The 21,537-nt window shown below is 34.6% G+C and overlaps 3 protein-coding genes across 6 annotated transcripts in view; 1 reads left to right on the top strand and 2 right to left on the bottom strand.

Moving 5' to 3' along the window:
- LOC118738991 (4-aminobutyrate aminotransferase, mitochondrial) overlaps positions 1 to 3,916 on the top strand; it is a 13,434-nt gene extending 9,518 nt beyond the window's left edge. For all 4 annotated transcript variants that reach the window (XM_036470063.1, XM_036470067.1, XM_036470065.1 and 1 more), the window contains 2 exons: positions 1,712 to 1,874; positions 2,583 to 3,916. In XM_036470063.1, the coding sequence (XP_036325956.1) occupies positions 1,712 to 1,874; positions 2,583 to 3,552 (1,133 nt within the window). In that variant the 3' untranslated portion in view covers positions 3,553 to 3,916. The remainder of the gene's footprint in view (positions 1 to 1,711; positions 1,875 to 2,582) is intronic.
- Positions 3,917 to 6,000: 2,084 nt separating this feature from the next.
- On the bottom strand, positions 6,001 to 11,774 carry LOC118738992. Its single transcript, XM_036470068.1, has 6 exons — positions 11,690 to 11,774; positions 7,244 to 7,357; positions 7,006 to 7,142; positions 6,855 to 6,932; positions 6,509 to 6,762; positions 6,001 to 6,282 (listed from the first exon to the last, which is right to left on the bottom strand). Exons 2-6 carry the CDS (start codon positions 7,354 to 7,356, stop codon positions 6,040 to 6,042), a joined length of 825 nt encoding a protein of 274 aa, XP_036325961.1. The 5' UTR covers position 7,357; positions 11,690 to 11,774; the 3' UTR covers positions 6,001 to 6,039.
- Positions 11,775 to 20,293: 8,519 nt separating this feature from the next.
- On the bottom strand, positions 20,294 to 21,402 carry LOC118738993 (flightin). The gene is made up of 3 exons (XM_036470069.1): positions 21,073 to 21,402; positions 20,805 to 20,963; positions 20,294 to 20,605 (listed from the first exon to the last, which is right to left on the bottom strand). Exons 1-3 carry the CDS (start codon positions 21,330 to 21,332, stop codon positions 20,470 to 20,472), a joined length of 555 nt encoding a protein of 184 aa, XP_036325962.1. The 5' UTR covers positions 21,333 to 21,402; the 3' UTR covers positions 20,294 to 20,469.
- Between the last annotated feature and the right edge of the window lie 135 nt (positions 21,403 to 21,537).

Below are 21,537 nucleotides of genomic sequence, written 5' to 3'. Positions count from 1 at the left end.
AAAAAAAAAAACAATTTGAGTGCACTTATCTCACTACAGATTTTATTATTTTTATAAAGCCCTAGCAGCTTGAAGTTTCTGGATAAATGCATACGTAGACTGTTCTATACCGAAAAAATATAACCCTGTTTTTTATTTTGAAATCAAGAAATATTAAGAGGTCCCTCAAAGCCCTTAAAATTTTCAATGTATTTCACATGAAAAAAAAAACATTTTACGTAGAAATGATATAGTACTCTTAAAAATCAATATTTTTCGAACAGAATACTCTGTTTCCTTTCAGGAGACTTCCAATAATAATCTCCAATTGTTTAATAAAAAATTTTTTAATGTTAAAAAAAATCCATGGGTTAATTAAAAATGGTAAAATAAACAATTGGATATTATTTTTGAAAGTCTCCTCAAGAGAAGCAGAGTTTCTCGATCAAAAATATTGATTTTCAAGAATTCTTTTTTTTCATATAAAATACATGGAAACTTTATAAATATACTTGATTTCAGAAAAAAACAGATATAGAATAATCCTAGGGGGATAGAACATTAAGATTCGGACTTTGCCTTTTCACTTGCATTTTTATACCGCCCTAATATATGTACATAAGCACTTGAAAATAGAATATTTTCACACTTCAGATATCTAATGATTTTACACTTGAAAAGAGATTAAATATAAATATAAAATTCAAGAAAGATTTTTAAGGAAGCAACTGTTTATTTCCTTTAATTTAATTTCCATTTTTTAGCTTAAATGTGGGACAGTTAATTTTACACACAAAAAAAAATCATTAACTCTTTTTTAAATTTTCTTTAAATATGTTTAGTTTCATGATCCTGATGATATATGTAATTTTATATTTTTATCAGAAATTCACTAGGTCGAGTGAGAACTCATCAGTCTCACCTCAAATAAATGTCTCCCTGTTTAAAGATAAATAAATAAAAGCTTGTAAAAATGCGAAAATCAGGGAGCCACATGACTAAATAGTTTGATTGTTTCGCTTTTGTAACTGTGCAGAATTGTGCCCACTTGTTGATATCCTTTTTGATGTCATTGTTGTTGAATCCAAGGAGTGGGCTGGGTCCAACAAATTGGGTGTTTGCCCATTGTTCAGCTTGGAAGTCCGCATTTTCATTACCATCGTAGCTCTCATGACCACATTACGGAGTCTTTATTCTGGGTGGCGTGATCATTGAGTGTTCTGTGACACTATACGAGAATTTTCTAAGAGTATGGGTAGCTATCTAGAGCTTTGAGAACAGATTTACTGTCCGAAAATATGGAGCTATTTGGTCTGACATATTATCTATATAATAAGGCGTGTACAGCGATTTTATGAAATCTAAGATCTTAACATAAAGTGCGCTGGTAATCGAGGGCCCTAGAGACTATCTCAGAATGCTCTAAAGTCTTACTCTGCTTTGGATGTGTCCTCAACTGTATGATCTACATGCGCTGGCTAAATGAGACTTTCCTGGTAACAAGCGGTGACTGTATAATTCCCTTTCGATTTTGATGATGTTATGTCCAGTTGAATATAAAATTAAATAGTATTAAAAAAGCTTTGATTTTTAATAGGCTGGTCTGAAGAAGATGTACGTTGCAAATAAGAGATTTGACCCAAAATGCAAATAGGATTTCAAGTCTACTCCCTATATTTTTAAAATTTTTTATGGAAATACATATTTTCACACGTATTATTCTTCGTTTTAGCATTAATCAACCGTCCTGCCCTGGGTGTTTTTCCTGCAAAGGAATGGCCGGACTATTTGAACTCAATTCTTAGTAAAATTGCACCCAAAGGCCTTAATAACCTGACAACAATGATGTGCGGTTCCTGCTCAAATGAGAATGCATACAAAAATATTTTTCTTTGGTAAGATTTAAGTGTATTTTTTTTCATAAAATTTATCTTTATTAAGAAAATAGAGGGGCTAGAAGGTAACGCAGAAAAAACGGTATGTATAAATTCCCAGTGTGGAGATCCCGAGGCACTAATTGATAGGCTAGCCGCAAATATTTAGAAGGATGCAGATGCCACCAGTCTAATTCTCGAACAAGAAAACGCGATACATTCACAGACCACTACAAAACTTGTATAACGAAATAGAAGACAGTATTATAAGGCAGTTCAGAATCAGATGGAATAAGTTAACCACCTGGACTATCAAGGAAGAATTGCAGCTCATACGCAAAGAATGGGAATCAATAACGTGGACTGGTTCAGGTAATATAATGATCCAAAGTCCAGGGAAACCTTAGAGCACATTCTACTGCCGATGTTCCACACAGTCAAAAAAACGACTAAAATGCTTAGGAACCTACGATTTCGAGAAGTTAGCAGACATCGCAAAAGTAGAGCTGAAATTATTACTGAAATTCGCAATAACCGTTGACATTCTTTGAAATGCCTACTGAATCGCCTAAAACCGATCTTCAACTGGCAACGCTAAGAACCTACTAGTCTATGTGTAGCTCAACGCCGGCTAGATTAACCTAACCTTATCTGAAAAAACGTATTTAAAAAATATTTAACTCTTCATTTTACAAAGACTTAACAAATTTCCATTACATCTCTATTTAGGTACCGTCGCAATCAGCGTGGTGAAAACGTTGACTTCACAGATGCTGAAATGCAATCGTGCATGATTAACCAACCACCCGGTGCACCCCAACTGAGCTTGCTCTCGTTTAAGGGCGCATTCCATGGACGCACTTTGGGCGCACTCGCCACCACACATTCCAAGTATATACACAAAATCGATGTGCCTTCATTCGATTGGCCAATTGCCACATTCCCACAATATCAATATCCGCTCGCTGAAAACGAACGCTACAATAAAGAGCAGGATCAACGTTGCTTGGCTGAGGTTGAGGATCTGATTGAAAAGTACAACAAAAGAGGCATACCAGTAGCGGGTATTATTGTTGAGCCCATACAGAGTGAGGGTGGTGATAATGAGGCTTCACCGGAATTCTTTCAGGGTTTGCAAAAAATTGGCAAACGTCGTGGTGTGGCACTGCTGATCGATGAGGTGCAAACCGGCGGTGGTTGCACTGGTAAAATATGGTGTCACGAACACTTCAACTTGGATGGACCACCTGATGTGGTGACATTCAGCAAGAAAATGCAGTTGGGCGGTTACTTCCACAAGGAAGAATTTAAGCCGCGTCAAGGTTATCGCGTCTTCAACACATGGATGGGGGATCCGGGCAAGTTGTTGCTGCTGCAAGAAGTTATTAATGTTATACAGGAAGATAATCTATTGAAGAATGTGAACATTGCTGGAAAGGTGTTGAAAGATGGCCTGCTGGCTTTGGAAAAAGAATACTCACATATCTTAAATTCGACAAGAGGGCGCGGCACATTCTTGGCGGTCAACTGTCAGAATGGTAAAGCGCGCGATGATATCGTAACTAGGCTCAAATTGAAGGGCATACAAACTGGTGGCTGTGGTGAGCTTTCAATACGTTTCAGACCCGCTTTAACATTCCAAGAAAAGCATGCACACATTGTTTTAGATGGCTTTAGAAGCCTTTTGAAAGAATTGTAATTAGTTAGCGAGACTATGGGGCTTTAAGCTGCTGCCGCACTTGCATTTAGTAAATATCTGTTAGATCAACGGAAAACTTTCGTCGAATTGCAGCGAGCTATCGAAATTTGCACAAAAGTATTTGAAACTAAATGCAAATGATTTGTTTATCACTTTGATAGTCTAGTACCTACTTATGTATGTATGTATGTAAAATTTATCATATCGATTTTATATGAAGAGATAGAAGATAGACCTTCGAGCTGAGAGTGAAAGGTTAAATATGGATTATATTGTATAAAGAAAATACAACACAAGGATTGTGCTCTGAAACTTTGCTTCCAATAAATTATGAATATTAATTATTTACCAAACAAACATAAAATACTTTTCATTAACAAGCTCAAAGAGCTTGAAACTTTTGCTTAACTGTAAAAATTTTTGTGTATTATTTCCACATTAGTCGTTTAACAGAGTGTCTCAAATGATGTTATTTTTTCCCCCGGTATTCTCTTAAAACAGAAAAATACTTGGAAACTTCTTATGTTTCGAAATTTGTGCAGTAAAATTTGTATCAAGTATGTAAATGCATGTACTGGCTACGTATACACTAGTCTCGCTGGACTCGATTTAGGCGTCTTCACTGGTTATAAATTTTAGTACAGAGAATATTGGTGAGACTCCGAAAACGAAACTCTGATTCTATAACACGAATACTAACATCGCACTGATCTTTGCCAACATGAACTGTGGTTTCAAGGCTCCTCTTAACGAATTGCGTCTGAGCTGTAGATAGTAAGTTCTGGGAACGAGCTTCCGACTTCTAGGGGGTCACTTCTTCGATGACACGAACTGCATAGGAAGGGTCTTGTTGAAGTGTTAACTAAAAGCGGCCCCCCAGCTCTAATATATCTTATCAAGAAATTTTATTCATAGTACCGGCTACACAGGAATCGTTCCCAAATGGAAATGTCTGCTGTTCGTCCATAGCTGAATGTTGCCTGTTACAGATAACGAGATGCTGTTGATTGAGTTGAAACTCGGTGTAACCAAACTCATAAGATGACCGATGCATAGTGCAATAGTTTCCATGGGCAGTGGCTCTGGCTGAAATCCAGAAGTGACTGTGTTTACGCTATTATTTGGGGTATTCACAACGGCGTCGTAAGTGTCGTATTGTTGTAGGTCGTAGACTTTAAACACCTAAAAAATATATTAAAGGGGTTGAAAAAGTACCGTCAAAGTCATACTATGCATTTTCGCAGTGTTGAAAAATAGTTAGTTGTGGTTTCAAGTTCTCTAACCATTTATTTGAGCTTTTAGAGTTTACGACATACAACAATACGACAATTACGACACCGTTGTGAATCCCTCAATTGTAGTGCACAACGGGATTTAGAAATTCAATTAGTGAGCCGGCACAGACCTCACTTTGGAAGCGACGAGACGAGACCACCCAGGAACTACTGTACGCCTCGCATCAGGACGGTTGCAATTGGGCAGACTACCTTTCATCGGTCGCTGGTTAAGAAAACTTGGGCAGAGACCTAAGATAAAGAAAATCCAACATGGGAAAGCCTGTCTATTTGGCACAGGGTTGACGGCTTAAAATGCATTAAAATACATAAGTAGGTAAATCAATAATTACCCATTTAGCACAATTCATAGCAAGAGAGACTTCGATCCTGTGGCCCAATAAGTTATGCCGATTAACGATGCCATAGCTGGTTACTTTTACGGATTAAGCTAGAGAAAAATGGAAATGAGTCCTCTCAATCGATGTCCAACGGAGAAACCTAAGCTTATTCTTTTAAAGACTTCAGATTCTGATCTTCCTCTTCGAAAAAATGATCACTCTACTTCAACAGAAACTCCAAATTTTTTTTTCTTGCATGTCAAGTGCCTAGGTTGTGTCCCTTTCAACCAAACTTAATGTTCAATTGTAATTTTTTAAATTACGAGGCGTGGCTATTAAGTAACGAAACTAGCACTGCTACAGAAGAAGTATGCTGCACGCGTACTAAAGAAGCTGAGTGAAGAAGACTTCCAGAACTGTTTCGAATAATACAAATAATACTGTTTCGAAGTTGATTACAAGGAAAGATGTATGAAATCAAATTACACTGTTTGCAGCGCCAGTCTAGTTATTTTAACCGCTGCTTGCGAAATCATCTCTCTACAAACCCGAATTCCAGAGAAGGGCCTCTGTAAAGCAATAATATCTATGATTGCCAAAGGGTCCCAAGTATGGTAAACCGACGAATCGAATTGGACGACGGGAGTTATGGGGCAGATGTACTAAGACTAGTATTCCAGAAAAGTCTGCCAATGGGCAAATAGATAAGAACAATAAAAAATAATAACTTCGTACATATTTACCATCTTCTAACTAACTTTTAGACACCAAACTGTTGTATTTTGTTAACATTTACTTAAGCATTTTATTTTTCACATTTTGTTTTTTTTTTTTTAAGTACATACTCATCATATAACACAACATTACAACAATTACAATTCTATAGCCTTAAAGGTATCAGCTTCACTTTCATTTAGTAATTTTCTTAAATTATGTTTACGCTTTTCTCGTTCGCTTTGCTTATCATTTATCGAGGACATTTCCGCATCGAGGTCAGCGAGGCGAGCTTTAGTAGCTTTCATGCGTGAGGAAGTTTCAGTTGTAGTACTGCTATCACCCATTATAACATTTTCGCTTCTAATCTTGATACGTCTGGAAGAAAATGTGCTAGCCTCCTGCAAATATAAAATTAATGAAATGCTTATTTAAATACACTAGAATAATCGTGCGGTCGATTAACAACCATAGTGTAAAATACGGTGAAAGCTGTTAAAACCAGCTTTCACGAGCATATCATCGAGCTTTGGCTGGTACAATAAAATATTTATATTAATTTTTGGTGGATAAATATAGATAGGTATTTATTATAAAACTCGTCTCTCTTAATATTAGATAAAATACCTGCTGATCATCTAAGTCATTCAAGATTGACCTCGCTCTGCCGGGTCTTTCGATTGCTTTTAAAGCTCTACTTTTTATACTCTCGCCGAATGCTGACTCATCTGCACCATTCAATTTAAGCGATTTGAAAGATGATTCAAATGGTTCGGCAGATGCTCTATACTTCAGTGATGATTTCAGCGAAGATTCAACGCCAGATTCGTCTATGCCTTTGAATTTTAGTGGCTTATAGGCAGAGCCTAAGATATCGTCATCTGCATGTAACAAAAAGTTGTATTAGTTATTGCAAGCACAAAAAAATATACCAAGTTCACAATCAAAGTACAAATTTATGTATAACTAATACCTTCATCTTCGAGGAATTTGTTTCGCTCCGCAATTCTCAGCTTCGATTTCTTAAGTGTGGCACCAAAAAGATCATCACCTATTTAAAATAAAAATTAATTACTTGTGTAACTAATGTATACCAGCTATTTCTTCGTTTGTTGTAATATTACCCTCATCATCCAATTGTAGTTTGGCTCTGAGTGAGGCTCTATATTTCTCGCGATCAAAATCATCCTCATCTTGTGAGAATGTCACTTTTGGCGGCAAGCTAGTTTCTCGCGTCAGCGGAACGTGTGAGTCTATGCTCCTGGCGAGAAAGAAAATAAATATACATACATATGTACAGTTTAGAGAGTCCTTATAGGATTGAAAAAAGTGGATAATAAGTAGGTATGTTAATATTTGTACCTGCCAACTCCCCTTTTATTATCTATGCTTTCCAGCAATTTTTTATATGAGCTTTCGCCGATATCATAGTTGGCACCATAAATGCGAGTACGTCGTGGGCGATAACTGGACATTCTGAAAGATGTTTAAGAATGACAAAACAAGTTATAATTTTTTCCCCAATATTCGAACGAAATAAAACTTTTAAGCCACTGGGTATGCAAAAGTAAGTAATTGGCTTTTTGGGGTTTTGTTTTGAAGGTTAAGTATTACGGAAAGGATCTATTTTCCTTCCGTTGCTTTGAAAATACAGCTTCTCATCTGCTTTCGATTGTCAGAGGTATTATCTAATTCAGCTTGCCAAGAAAATGACTTATTGAAAAATACTAGCGAGAGGCATTTCTTTTGAAGCAGGGACCGAAAATAACAGATATATTTTTTTTAAGTCAACTTGGCCAAATATTTTTTAAGTTTGAAATAAAAATCATTTTGCTGAGAATAGACGAACCGCTTATCCAAATTAAACAAGTTTGGTAAAAAAGAGAAGCGTTTGGCCCACCGTTGGTAGAATAGAACAATCCTAGGTGATGAGAGCATAAAAATTCCGACTTTACTTTTTCACAAGCATTTTTGGACCACGTTTAATGTACATATCGCATACCGTCTTCATAAGAGTCACAACTCAAAGTAATACGTTCGTCAGAAAATGTGAAAAGCTATGTCGTAGCACATGCTAATCATATGGGGAAGGACGACTTAACCTTAGGTTGTTTTTTTTAACAAATTATAATAGCTTTTGCTGAAAGGTAAATAAAAGCTCTGTGTACATTTTTAGCGCATAATTTCAAAAATGCCAAATTTTGAGTTGTGACTCTTTTGAAGACAGTGAGCGATATGTATAAGGAAGTACTCATTAATCATCACAAATATGCAGGCCCGAATAGAGGTGTTTACCCTCTGGCCGGGAGTTTTCAAACTACGTATGTATGTATGTAGTGCGAAAAAATCATATTATTTATTGCAAAAAAATACCATTTCAGAACACCCGTTTCGTACATGTGTACATACAAATGTATGTACTCGTGCAACATATTTGCTACGCAGCACACTTGGCATATTTAGCTAGTACAGGTGCCTAGTTGTTAAAGGTTTATGTACACACATTTGCTATGTAGCCACACACACATTATTGTCGCTTATGAAAAGGGCGTAAAAATAGAAATCACTGTTGGTTGCGTTTCACAAAACAGATCTCAATTTACACAAAAATACTATATATCCTATTGTACAATACATACTATCTATGCAAAATGTGTTTATTTATTCACATTCATTTATGAGTGAGTAATGAATTTCGCATATTCAATTTGCATTACCTATGTACATTCATATAATGTAGGTATATACATACATACTACTAATCTTACTAAATTTAGCTAACGGTTTATTTAGAACCAATGACAACATGCCGCCGCCGCCGCCGCCGCATTTAGACTATTGTTCTGCAAATGCACGTACTTACATACATACTACGAATGCAGACAAATTGGCAGACATGATTTATTACTAATTTATTTTCTTGCATTTGCACACATTTAGTGACCTCATAGCTCATGTTAATTCATAAGCAATATGGCGTATAGGTTTCAAAAACTATCTACATACATCCGAAACTGCACGGAAGTTTCGTAAAAGTCGAAAAAGGAAAACTTAAATTTTCTATGTGTAATTTTTTTTTTTTTATGTATTTAAGTACGAAGGTTAGCCAAAAACCGTTGTCATCCAAAAATACAATACAAACTAAGGTTCGATCTCCATTTTGGTATCGCTAGGAACCCAAAGGTCTACGCGTATGAGGGTAGCTCATTAACTCCATGAAATTTTGAATTTCCCGCGTTGAAATTTAAACGGTAACATTGATCCGAACAACTACTATTATTTGTCGATAGACTACCAAAAAAAAATACGATATTGAACCAGCTTAGCATTTCGTTTATTAAAGTCATTGAAAGCAAACAAAACTCGTGAAAGTTTGCGAAAATTAAAAAAAATTAGACCGTACCACCTTACAAGCAAACAAACAAAAGCTCGCCGTATACCCCTGAGTCTAAAATATTTTTGCAAGCCAATTTCGAAAAAAAAATTTTGTGGACCGCCTTTTTGTATGAATGAACATAAGCTGTAGATATGTACATGGGTATAGCATATACTTGCATTGATTGTATTGCAGACTATCTTAAATCAACTTATCATTTTTTAACGCTCAAGCTCAAAATTAATGTAGATTATAAATCATAGCTGAGGCTTATTAATTAATTCATCTCAATAAATGTCATATCACTGTATGTATGTTTCTACGTATATATATACATTAGGTTGTCTCATCAAAAAAGTTGCGGGTTTTCCCACGAAATTATAAAATTTATTATCAGGGTACAAAATTATAAAATTTATTATCAGGGTATACATATAAACGCGCAAATGCCTCGTAACCGTGTAAACTTCGTAAATAAACAAGTTTTCCATACAAGGTTAAGTAAGTTTACGAAGTTTACGTGGTTATGAGGCATTTACGCGTTTAGATGAGTTACTTTTATATTCAAACACTTCAGCCAATATTAAGATTCCGTTGATAAAATTTTTAAACATTTTTATGCATTTTAACTTTATACTCTTCTATCATCTGAGGCATTTTTAAGAAAAATGGCTTTTAAAAAATAATTTTATTTATAAATAACTAGATTTTTTTAGGTGTTTTCAAATACATCCAACTCACGTAAATCTTATTATTTTCTGAAATACTTTAACGGAAGTCTTAAAAACAATAAAATTTATATAGAAAGACTTTTTTTATGGAGGGTGATGCATCCTAATATACATACATATGTAAGTGTATACACTATAGCGCAAAGCTGACTACATGGTAGTTTTTGTTAAATAATTGCAAGATTTATAAAATTAAAAATTTTTTGTTGTTTTTTTTTTAATAAAAATATGGTAATGCAGTTTTTTAGCCTGTTACATTTTAGAATAATAAAGTGCAAGTTTTAAGCAACTGAAAAATCGCTTTGATTTTGCAAATCATAAAAACTGGCGTTGATTTTTTAAGTTTTCTTCGCAAACGGTTTTACGCGTTCTTCCATAAGAAATTCATGTTTATTTGGAAAAAAGTGCAAAAAGTCATCACCAAAAAAATGTATTAAAAATCAACGCTAGTTTTTATAATTTGCACTTGTTGCATGAAAAAAACCGCAGAAACCTGCACTTTATTGTACTAAAATTTAACGGGTTTGCTGAATACCCGAAGAGTTTTAAAAATTCAGATTAAAAAGCTCAAAAATTTCGATGAAAATTTATTTATTGAATTTTTCTTAGCTCTGTTTGCCTTATGTATATGGTTTTGGTTAAAGCGTGAACCATATTTTTATGAAATAAATAAAAAAAGTATTTTAACTCTATAAATCTTGCCAATATTTAACAAAACCCACCCGGTATTCAGTTTTGCACATAGTGTATGTACATATTAATCTCGCTTTATAAAAAAAAATAAGATCGAAAATCTGAAAAATTCAAATGCAGTAAATTTTTTAAAAGATTATTTTTATTAAAAAAAAAAATCAGTTGCCAAACCTAGACATATTTTTATTAAAAAATATATAAAAAATGTATTTACTTATGTATGTAAATATGTACATATACATACATACATACATATGTATACACATATAAATATTACACATTTTCAGCACCCTTTACGTGGAAAAAACCGGAATGAATGAAATTAGTTTTGTCACCAATGGAGAAAAGCTGAAAATGTGTCATTTATTTTCTCGTCGATTTAGTGTTCCCCTCTTTGCAATATTTATAAATGTCCTGCATGTCTAATGAGAGTTCAAAACTGTATGTAAGCCCTTACGCTGGTTAAATTTATTGTATTTTTAACCAGAATTAAGTTCAGCCGCACAGTATACGAAAGAAGTCCATATACCGAGTAATTAAAATATACATGTATACAGTCATACATACATACATACATATGCACGCCACTGTATTTTTAGAAATACAATTTCATTTTTCACAGATTAAAATTTTCGTTTAGGATATGTAGATTAAGCAATGTCATGTCTAAATAGCTTTTCACGGCGTTTTATTTGTCAATTCACTCCAACTTTAAACCTAAAAAAATTTATAAATTTCTTCATTTTGAACACTTTCACTGCTTACGCACTTATCTTAAAATTTATAATTTCTCCTCTTCAGTATTATATAATAAAATTTTACAGGTACACCCTGAGGGCACCTTCAACCTTTAAAGACTAGAAAAAATTTCCAAATTTTCACTTCAAAAACCTATAAGCAGCACTTTAAATTATTATAATTTTTCCACCTTCAAGTGATGTGCTTTCTTCTTGCGTTTCGTTTTTTTTTTTGATTCACTAATTCAACTTGCATTGCCTGAGAACTTACTTGAAAAATATATTTGCACCTCACAGTTCTTCTGTTACTTATCACACACTAATTTTAAAAATACAATACAATATGTTTCGAAAAGCTGAGAAGAACTTTCAAAAATAGATCACAACGTACTCTTATTAATCACACATTTCACGTCTTATATATTTGTATATATATACATATGTATTTCAATATACATTATGTATGTACATACTCACCTACAAGTATAAGTATGTACATAAGCATACGTATAGATTTATGTATGTATTTACAGAAATGTATACATTCATACGTAGATATGTAATAGAATTTCGCACGTATTAAAGCGTAACACACAAAATTTCACTATTCGTTATTCTTCTTCTATTCATTAATGAGTATAAATAAACCAGAAATGGTTGGTGTGCGTGAATTATTAAGATACCCTAAACAAGTGCCTAAGAGAAGATAAGTACTCATAGATTTTGGAAAATTATCTAATTAACAAGAATAAGAATAAGAATAAGAATAAGTCTAACATCAAATAAAAGTTTTGTTAGAATCAGTATGGCTAGGTTCAGCTAAGGAATATAAAATTACGCTGGATGAGCACAAAACACTCTGGTACGATATGTTTAAGTTCGCTAACATTTTAAGCTTATTTGGTTCCAAAAAAACTTTTATCTTCTTCGCTTTGAGAAGTTCCGCCAATTGTTCATATCAAGAAAACAAACAGGCCATAGAGCAGTTGATTTAACGGGTGATTTTTTTGAGGTTAGGATTTTCATGCATTAGTATTTGACAGATCACGTGGGATTTCAGACATGGTGTCAAAGAGAAAGATGCTCAGTATGCTTTGACATTTCATCATGAACTGCCCATGCATCCCGAAAAATGCACTGTTTGGTGTGGTTTGTACGCTGGTGGAATCATTGGACCGTATTTTTTCAAAGATGCTGTTGGACGCAACGTTACGGTGAATGGCGATCGCTATCGTTCGATGCTAACAAACTTTTTGTTGCCAAAAATGGAAGAACTGAACTTGGTTGACATGTGGTTTCAACAAGATGGCGCTACATGCCACACAGCTCGCGATTCTATGGCCATTTTGAGGGAAAACTTCGGAGAACAATTCATCTCAAGAAATGGACCGGTAAGTTGGCCACCAAGATCATGCGATTTGACGCCTTTAGACTATTTTTTGTGGGGCTACGTCAAGTCTAAAGTCTACAGAAATAAGCCAGCAACTATTCCAGCTTTGGAAGACAACATTTCCGAAGAAATTCGGGCTATTCCGGCCGAAATGCTCGAAAAAGTTGCCCAAAATTGGACTTTCCGAATGGACCACCTAAGACGCAGCCGCGGTCAACATTTAAATGAAATTATCTTCAAAAAGTAAATGTGATGGACCAATCTAACGTTTCAAATAAAGAACCGATGAGATTTTGCAAATTTTATGCGTTTTTTTTAAAAAAAAAGGTATCAAGCTCTTAAAAAATCACCCGTTATGATTCTATTGTCTTCATGGGCATGCCTGCTTTCATTACCCCTCATAGATCCAAGTTTGACTATGACTATGAAAGCTCGTACAATTATTACTTATTATTATTGTAGGGGACAAAGTACTGCGATCTTAAGATTTATTGTGCCCCTTTCATGGATTTGTGTAGTGCGCTTATTAACCCAGTATCCGAGAGAATCTTTAGTATTGGGCTTAAATGTCTAGATTTCACTGTGCCCTCTGTTATTAAATGTTCATCCAAGTGTCTTTTGCGCTTGTGCATGAGTGTAGACACCTTTCCAATATGTGTCGTGCAGTCTCGATATCCGTCCTGCAAAATCTCGCTTCCTTCGATATCAATATCGTAAGATTTGTTAGAGCTGTATGAGGTTGGGCAAAGGATATGCCATTTCAGCTCTTGAGTTATCATAGGAGGCCTACTCAGAAATTTTCCTGCTCAAGCTAAAACCCCTATAGATGGGATTCGTCCCTGCTTCGAAAAATTGCTAATTGTAATGTGACACTAAAACTTTCAGACGAGTTCAAGAACAGTTACACATCGTATGCCCTCTTTAAATAAAGAAGAAGAAAATGCCGATTCCTAGAAATTCTTATAACTAGATATGTACTCCCTTAGTATTGTTTTTTGTAGCATTCAAAAAGTTTCGCATAAACTGCCATATGTACATACATACATACATACTCGTATGCATGCAGCGTGTACACATTGTAGTTACTATAATTAGCTAATTCACCTTAAGCCTACCTACTTAACGCTCAATAGAAAAGCTAATTTTCCACATATTTCTCATACTTCGTATGCAAAAAATTAAGAAAAGTTGAAATTGGTTCTTGAAATTGGTATTGTACGAGTATTATGTATTTGGTTATTTGAAATTTTCTCTTCTCAGAGTAAGTTGATTTCGAATACGCTGAATGTAGTTTGCCGGCGATTTCGATTTCACGAAAATAGGAGCATGCTATTGCATAAACAAATGTTAATATATAGTACATAACTATGTATGTATATATGTATGTATCTATATGTATACATTTATGTACTTACTTACGTACATACATATCTATATGCATCATTGTACATACATATATATTAGCGTGGGCCGAAAATCCGCTTTTTTAGAATTTTGATTGGTAATAGCATAGAAATGGTTGATTATGCTCAAAAAAAAAATAGTGTGAAATGTGAAAACTTTTCGTCAATATCCTAGGCTCGCCCAAGTCCATCAAAGTGCAAGTACTAAAAAAAAAATTATCTTGGCTTAAAAAGGTCCATATACCAAATTATGTGGACTAATACTTTCGAAGATTATTGCAATTTTAGTAAAAGAATATATTAATTTATTTATTTATTAATTTTTTTTTTTTGCGCATATTGAACTTTGATGGACTTGGGTGAGCCTAGGATATTGGCCACAAAATTCCAAATTTCACACAGATTTTTTTAAAGCATAATGAACCATATTTTTGCTATTACCAATCAAAATTCTAAAAAAGCGGATTTTCGGCCCACGCTAATATATATGTATATGTATATAAATATAGGTTGTAAATATACGCCTCTGCATGTCGTTGTACTTTGTTTACTGCAGATTCGTATAAACAAAAGAGCAATTTGTGTTAATATTCTCCAGGTTCCAATGTTAACAGCGACAAAATAATACTTGTAAAATAGAGCAAGTGTATTTACATATATACAAATCTCTATACTACATATATACATATACTTGTGTACATATGGCGACTACATTTTTTACGTCCACATTTCCACTGAAAATGTGAAAATATACAAAAATCTGTTTGCCCACACGCTCTGCTGCATACAAATGTATTTGTATGCATATGCATTAGGGTGGTAAAAAAAAAAGTTTAAAATGTTAAGCTCTCACCCCTGAGCATGTTTCTAAATGGAAAAAAGTATACCAGTTTTTTTGCTAAAAAAATTACATTTAGAACTGCCTCAAAGCCCATGAAGTTGTCCATGTATTTTTTATGGGAATCTGTTATTTTACCATTTTTTTTAATACCAACGATTTTTTATGGGCCCCTATTACATTTTTTGGGGGTTTTTTGGCGGATCTATAAAAAATAGTTAATGAATGGTTAAATAAACAATTGAGAAGCAGAAATTTCCGATCGAAAATAAGATACTTGAAAAACTTCATGGACCTTGATGCAGTACTAAATATCTTTTTTGTTATAAAAAAACGGATATTATTGTTTTCCATTTGAAAAACTTCTGGGGGTGACCGCTTAACATTTTAAACTTTTTCCCTGCATGTATTTTTGGACCACCCTAAGTTACGGACAAAAATCGATGAAACTAATTTTCAGTAATAAAAAAATAAAACAACTAATTTTGAAGAAAACAACTAATTTTAAAGAAGACGTACCCTTTAATTTTTTTATGCTCCGACTTAAATTCTAGTATAACAAATTTAGAAGTACCGTTAATTTTTTCAATAATCGGAATTAATCCAAATTAGTATAGGACCACCCTTGAAGTACCACATTTATGATTAAAAATAATTATCGAAAACGGTTCATGTGGTCCAAAGTTAACCGGTAACATAATCATAATAATAATAGATTGGCGCTTACACATATATTAGTGTTTGGCCGAGCTTCTAACCGGTAACATACATATGTAAAAAAACCAATTAATTGATAACATTCCTCCTTTTCTTTAAAGTCGATTAAATCTTAGAAGTACCGTTATTTTTTCATGATGCAATGTTCGGAAGTGGAAGGTTCAAGTGGTGCAAAGTTATCCGGTAACATACAAACTTAAATAAAAATATATTCCGAAAAATCGATAACCTTCTCCTTTTTTTAGCCTTTGGTCGTTAGCAGCAGTGTTGCGGTTGAGAATTTTCAGAAAGTCGCAAAAAAGGGGTCATTGACGTAAAAAGGGTCACCATATTATTATACCCGAGCGCACTTGTGCACATAACGGTTGTTTGTAATAGGCAAAACGAATCGAGATAGATATAGACAAATGTATACATAAATGATCAGAATGAAAAGAGAAATCGATTAAGCGGCGACTGTCTGTCCGTCCGTCCGTCCGTTTGTGCACACGATAACTCGAGTAAAAATTGAGATATCTTAACGAAACTTGGTACGTGCACTTCTTTCGGGCGTAGGACGGATAGTATTGAAAGTGGGCAAAATCGGACAATAACCAGGCCTACCTCCCATATAACGGCAATTTTCAGAAATACGAAAACTGCGATATTTTAGTAACTACTGAAGATTATTCACTCAAAATTAATATTTACAATAATTTTTAGACGAAAAATAAGAATATTATAAATTTTAGGAAAATGGGCGTAGCTTGAAGGCAAAGTGACGAAACCACCTCTTCTGCAATCGATAACGCAATTATGCTATGGGGAAAGTGACACACTACGATGACCTCCTTGATAAACCAAGCACGCCGCGATATTCACAAATGGTCTGAGCAGGTAGGCCTCAGTGTAAATCCGCAGTAATACTGGATGGCAAACTGTCATGGAAATTAATTGTGGAGGAAAGGCTGAAAAATGCGTGTGTTGGTATTAACGTATGTAAAACGATGCTGAGCAACACATGGGACCTGTCCCCCAGACGCACCTAATGGGCAAGCACGAGCATTGTGGACTACAGAGACAGCCGCGTTGAGCGACATCCTGCACATTCCTGCAGCGGATCTGGCTGCTAAAAGGATAGCTCTGAAAACTGCGATGCGGCTCGATGCTACTGGTCAGTTCAATTGCAGATCATACGGTCATAGTAAGTTTTCCTAACCCCTGGTGGAAAACATTAACTATGTCATCCCGTATCTGCAATTGGGGAAAAGTAATGGTATGCAAGCAGGGCGCAGTAGCGTAGGAGTAGGTGTCCATTGCAATGAGTTAGGAATAAAAAAGTCATTAAAATTATCATACTACTGCAGCATCTTCCAGGCGGAAGTCACGGCGGTAAAAAAAAAGCGGCGGAGCTTTTCAATAACAGCAAACTAATTAATTTCCATTAACAGTAGATAGCCAAGCAGCCATAAAATCCATAGTGTCAAATGCGACAACCTCAAAACGTGTCCTAGAATGCAAAAGGGAACTAAAAATCCTAGGGTCAGCAGGGAAATTTCACTAGTACTAGGCATATAGGGAAACGAAATGGTGGGTACTCTAGCGAAAGAAGGAGTGCTACTACCTAAACAATGCAGTCATGTTAGAAATTCCTAACTCTTAAAAAGAAATGTGACTTATTCCAGATTTCTACTAGGCATTAAATTACACAAATTGAAATGACAAAGTTGGGCATTAAAAAAAAAACCTGTGCCATTACGTTAAGAAAAATTGTCATTAAATTCGTTTCCACAAATTTAGCACTAAGCATGTTTTAAGAGGCGTATAACAAGTGGCCCTGTATGCAGCTCTCAAGAAAACGGTGAAGAAAAAATTGCCATTATTTCGTGTGTGTGTCCAAGGAATTTTGACATGTTTGATACTTCACAGCCTGTTGCCTCACTCTTTCATCAAGAAATAATGGAATGGGCATATATTTCTGTTGCAAACCCGGGTTGCCTTGTGCTCTTTTTTCACAAAAAACTTTAGAAAACCGTAGTAGAAAGCGTAGCAAATTCCTTAAGAACTGCGTACTGACTTAAGGAAATTTGACTCAAGAAAGTTTCTTAGCTATTTCTTGTACGTCATTTTATATGGAGTTTTTGCTTTTCTTGAGAGCTGCATACAGGCCTTAACCTAGAGCAAGCAATAAAGACGCGCTCTTTAAAATCCTCAAATTGGCTAAGAAGGTGTCGATGGATTCTTGATATAATGCCTACCTACTCATCATTATGGACGAAAATATCTGTCTATGTGACCCTTTTACTACCAAAAAAAAAATTTGTTTTTAATTTTATGAAAGAACGTAAATTCTTAATTTAATTTTTACTAGTTCCTTTATTTGAAAATTTGGACAGTTTCGACATCCTTACAAGTAAATTACTGGCCAATTTAAACGAAAATTAGATATCCATTTTGTGAAATCCAAATCCAAGCCATCATCTGTTCTGCGCGAAAGTTTAAAACGTTTAGCTAAATTAGCAGAATTTGAAGGAAAATATTTTCAAAACTCGAGTTTCACATTTTAAAAGAGTCACCTAAATAAAATAGATATATTACATATATACATGCATAAATATCATATTTAATAATAAGAAATACCAAAGAAAAATATCAAATTAAAGAAAACAATTTCTGGCCGAGGTGCATAAAATAAAGAAGCCGTGTAGCCGTGCTATTGAGATTTTTGAACAAATTAATGGCGAAATTTGTAAGATCTTTGCTACGAAAGCTTTTTTCAAATAAATAAATATGTACATAGTCAAAAAGGTAAAAACAATGCAATATTTCGTTAAAGCGCAAACTTCTCGTTATTGCCGGCTAGTCAAAAGAAATACATATGCACAATTGAATCAATTTTTTTTTTATTTCTAATTTTTGATGTTGCCGATAATTATAGAAATTTTTTTTTTGTAATGCATGCATGCAGCAGCGTGGTGTGAGATTTAGAAATCCGAAGATCCTAGATTCGAAGACTGCTACCTAAAATGTGTATTGTTCTATCATTTTGCTGTACTAGATACATAGTACGATTTTAAACAGCAACATTCAAAACATATTTTAAGGCTTTAAGTTGCCGCCAAATATGTACTATTTGATTGCACTTGAGATCGAGCAAAATAGTTTGTTTCTAGACTACATAGTATTTTACAATAATAGAAAAGTTACGTATACGCATGGTGGACCTCTGAATCCGAAGTCCAAATTGAAGTTAGTTTTCGCAATTTAACATTCAAAGATCTAAAACTGCGAAACATACTTTGCTGGCATAGGGAATTAATTTAATTAAACCAAAAGAATTTAACAATTAAGAAAGCTAATATTTACTATTCGTCAGGTTTTAATTGAGTAACTGAGTTTAGTATAAGTCAATACCCTGCAGTCAAACCTCAAACTAGTCAGGAAAAATACTAGTTAACAACTAGAATTTCCTGACTGAAACCGAACTAGTTCGAAAATGACCAGACTTGCAAGGCGATTTAGAATTTTTTTAGGTTCGCTTAGTGGTATTCTTTTTCTATTTTTCGGTTCTATTCGGCAATAAAACGATTTTTTTTAAATATTTCTACTGGAATAATCGAAATATTTCCTGAGCAAAAGTTTAATGATTTTTCATGAGCTTTAATTTGCTGACACTAGGGTGGTACATAAGGCTTCTAAGAACTGAGATATGGTGGGTATGTACTAAAGCTACGAACTTGGGTTCAATGCATTTCGGAACAAAAAACATTTTATCCATTTTATTCTCTAGACAAGAACCTCGATATGTCATAAATACTTTAAAATCTGACTGTAAATGCCGAAGATGCGACGAAAAATGTAAAAAAGCGACATCCTACATTCGGCAAAAAAAAAATAAAAATTTAATTACCTTCCTACGACCCAAGGCGAATTTATACAAGTTGGTGTTAATGGCGAATTTAGATTACAACAATGAAAACCACATGTATTTTGTATTTCGGGTGTTATGTCAAATCTCAATTCGCTCCAAAGTTTACATGTATTTTGTTTTTGCTTTTGATGGGTGTGCTGTCAAATCAGTAAAAGCAAAAACAAAATACATGTAAGGCGAAGAAATCAACTGATTTTACAACACCACCTTGTATAAATTCGCCTTGCTACGACCCCTACAACTGCCTTTGGAATGTACTACTGCCATCGCCCAGCGGCACGAAACGACGCCGAGCGAACTTCGCATTTCGCTTTGGCTGTGTTCAATTTCGTATGTTTGCTGGGGCTCAATTTAGACAGCGAATTGGAATGACAACCTCATAGCGATCGCTTGGCAGGCATATCGATAAGGAAATTGATGAATGTATCGATAAATGCATATATCGATGACTTTATCGATAATAATGTTGCTCTCTAAAGTCTCTTGCTTTTACTGATAAAAGTTTCTATATTACACCTCTGAAGGATCAGTACCTTACAAAATTTCCCAACTAAGTAAGTAGGTAAATTTACTGCATTACAGTGAAATAAAAAAGATTTTCAATCTATCAAAAGAGTATTATAGCGACAAGCTCCCACTTTATTTGTAACGTAAATAGGTAAACATCTCCTTATAAATAAATTGTACTACAATTTTAACTAACTTTTTAGTTGTTATTCATATTTATGTACGTATGTATGTATGTATGTTTATGTATGTATTTAGATAGGTATTTTAATTTGTTTTGTTTTATTTATAGAACATGTGCATATTTCTGGTTAATATAAGCTTTAGTATGATAATTATGTGTACGAATCGAGGCAGCCAAAGTTTGAACGAGATGCTTATCCCTTTTGCCTGAAGATGTGTACGAATCAAGGTCGCGTCCACTGAAATCGCAGGCAATATACAAAAAGAAACATTAGTAACTTTGAAAATATTGAAAAGTAAAAATAATAAATAGATATACATATGTTTTTTGCCAAACGCATGCAAATGCAAATTTTTATTGATTATCTTTAAAAAAAAAAAAGACAGACAATGTATTGCTGTCTCAAGGCTGATTTGTAATCGAAAATGCATACTAACTACCCAGTGCTGCTTGATCGGAGCACACGTTCAGCCCAGGTTTGTGCTCTTGGTATTTCTCTTGGTACGCCAACTTGCTTCTTATCCAAGTAATCAATAACGTCATCATAGTAATTTGTTCTGTAGTTGTACATGTATTTATACTGCAAGAATTGTGGTCTACAAAAACAAATACGGAAAATTTAAAGTTAGAATTCGATCAATGCATTTGCGTATAAAAATCTTCTGCTTAAAATATTTACTAGAGTAGAGGTCCGGCCACACTTACCTCACCCAGTGACGATATAATTGCACTGGCTTCCGGTAGCCATCATCTTCTGGCGGCGGTGGTGGTGGTGCTGCCTCCTCTTCGGCGGCTGCTGGTCCAGCTTCGCCTTCAACTGGTGCACTCTCAGCGCCACCCTCCGCAGGGGCCGGCGTACCACCTGCAGCGGCAGGGGCAGGAGAAGCGGCAGCAGCAGGGGCAGCGGCAGCGGCTGGCTCACTATCACCTTCATCGAAACCCCATGGATCTTCCTCATCGGCCATTATACGAGTTTACTTTTCGAAGAGATGTAACAAACACAAAGGAAGAAACTATTTTTTTTTTTTAATTTGGAGTTACAGTGTTAGTGGAAAATTTTAGTTCGTGAAGCAACTTGAAAAGTTAATATGCAATTTCATACACAATGTTATTCTACTTGATGAAGGTAATAAAAATAACTGCTTTATATTTAGTCACTTTGGGCGACTA

Source organism: Rhagoletis pomonella, unplaced genomic scaffold, assembly GCF_013731165.1.
Source record: "Rhagoletis pomonella isolate Grant_MI unplaced genomic scaffold, Rhpom_1.0 Rhpom_scaffold_00005, whole genome shotgun sequence".
Classification (NCBI taxonomy): Eukaryota; Metazoa; Arthropoda; class Insecta; order Diptera; family Tephritidae; genus Rhagoletis; species Rhagoletis pomonella.
The sequence above is the reverse complement of the archived record's forward strand: the minus strand, read 5'-3'. Positions and strand labels throughout refer to the sequence as shown.

Excerpts from the sequence above, each read along its gene's own strand:
- LOC118738992 (XM_036470068.1), bottom strand. The coding sequence starts at position 7,356 with ATGTCCAGTTATCGCCCACGACGTACTCGCATTTATGGTGCCAACTAT. Across the intron at positions 6,763-6,854 it reads CAAATTCCTCGAAGATGAAG|ATGACGATATCTTAGGCTCT; the intron begins GTATTAGTTATA and ends TGTTACATGCAG. Across the intron at positions 6,283-6,508 it reads ATGACTTAGATGATCAGCAG|GAGGCTAGCACATTTTCTTC; the intron begins GTATTTTATCTA and ends TTATATTTGCAG.
- LOC118738993 (XM_036470069.1), bottom strand. The coding sequence starts at position 21,332 with ATGGCCGATGAGGAAGATCCATGGGGTTTCGATGAAGGTGATAGTGAG. Across the intron at positions 20,964-21,072 it reads TTATATCGTCACTGGGTGAG|ACCACAATTCTTGCAGTATA; the intron begins GTAAGTGTGGCC and ends TTGTTTTTGTAG. Across the intron at positions 20,606-20,804 it reads CGATCAAGCAGCACTGGGTA|TGGACGCGACCTTGATTCGT; the intron begins GTTAGTATGCAT and ends CTGCGATTTCAG.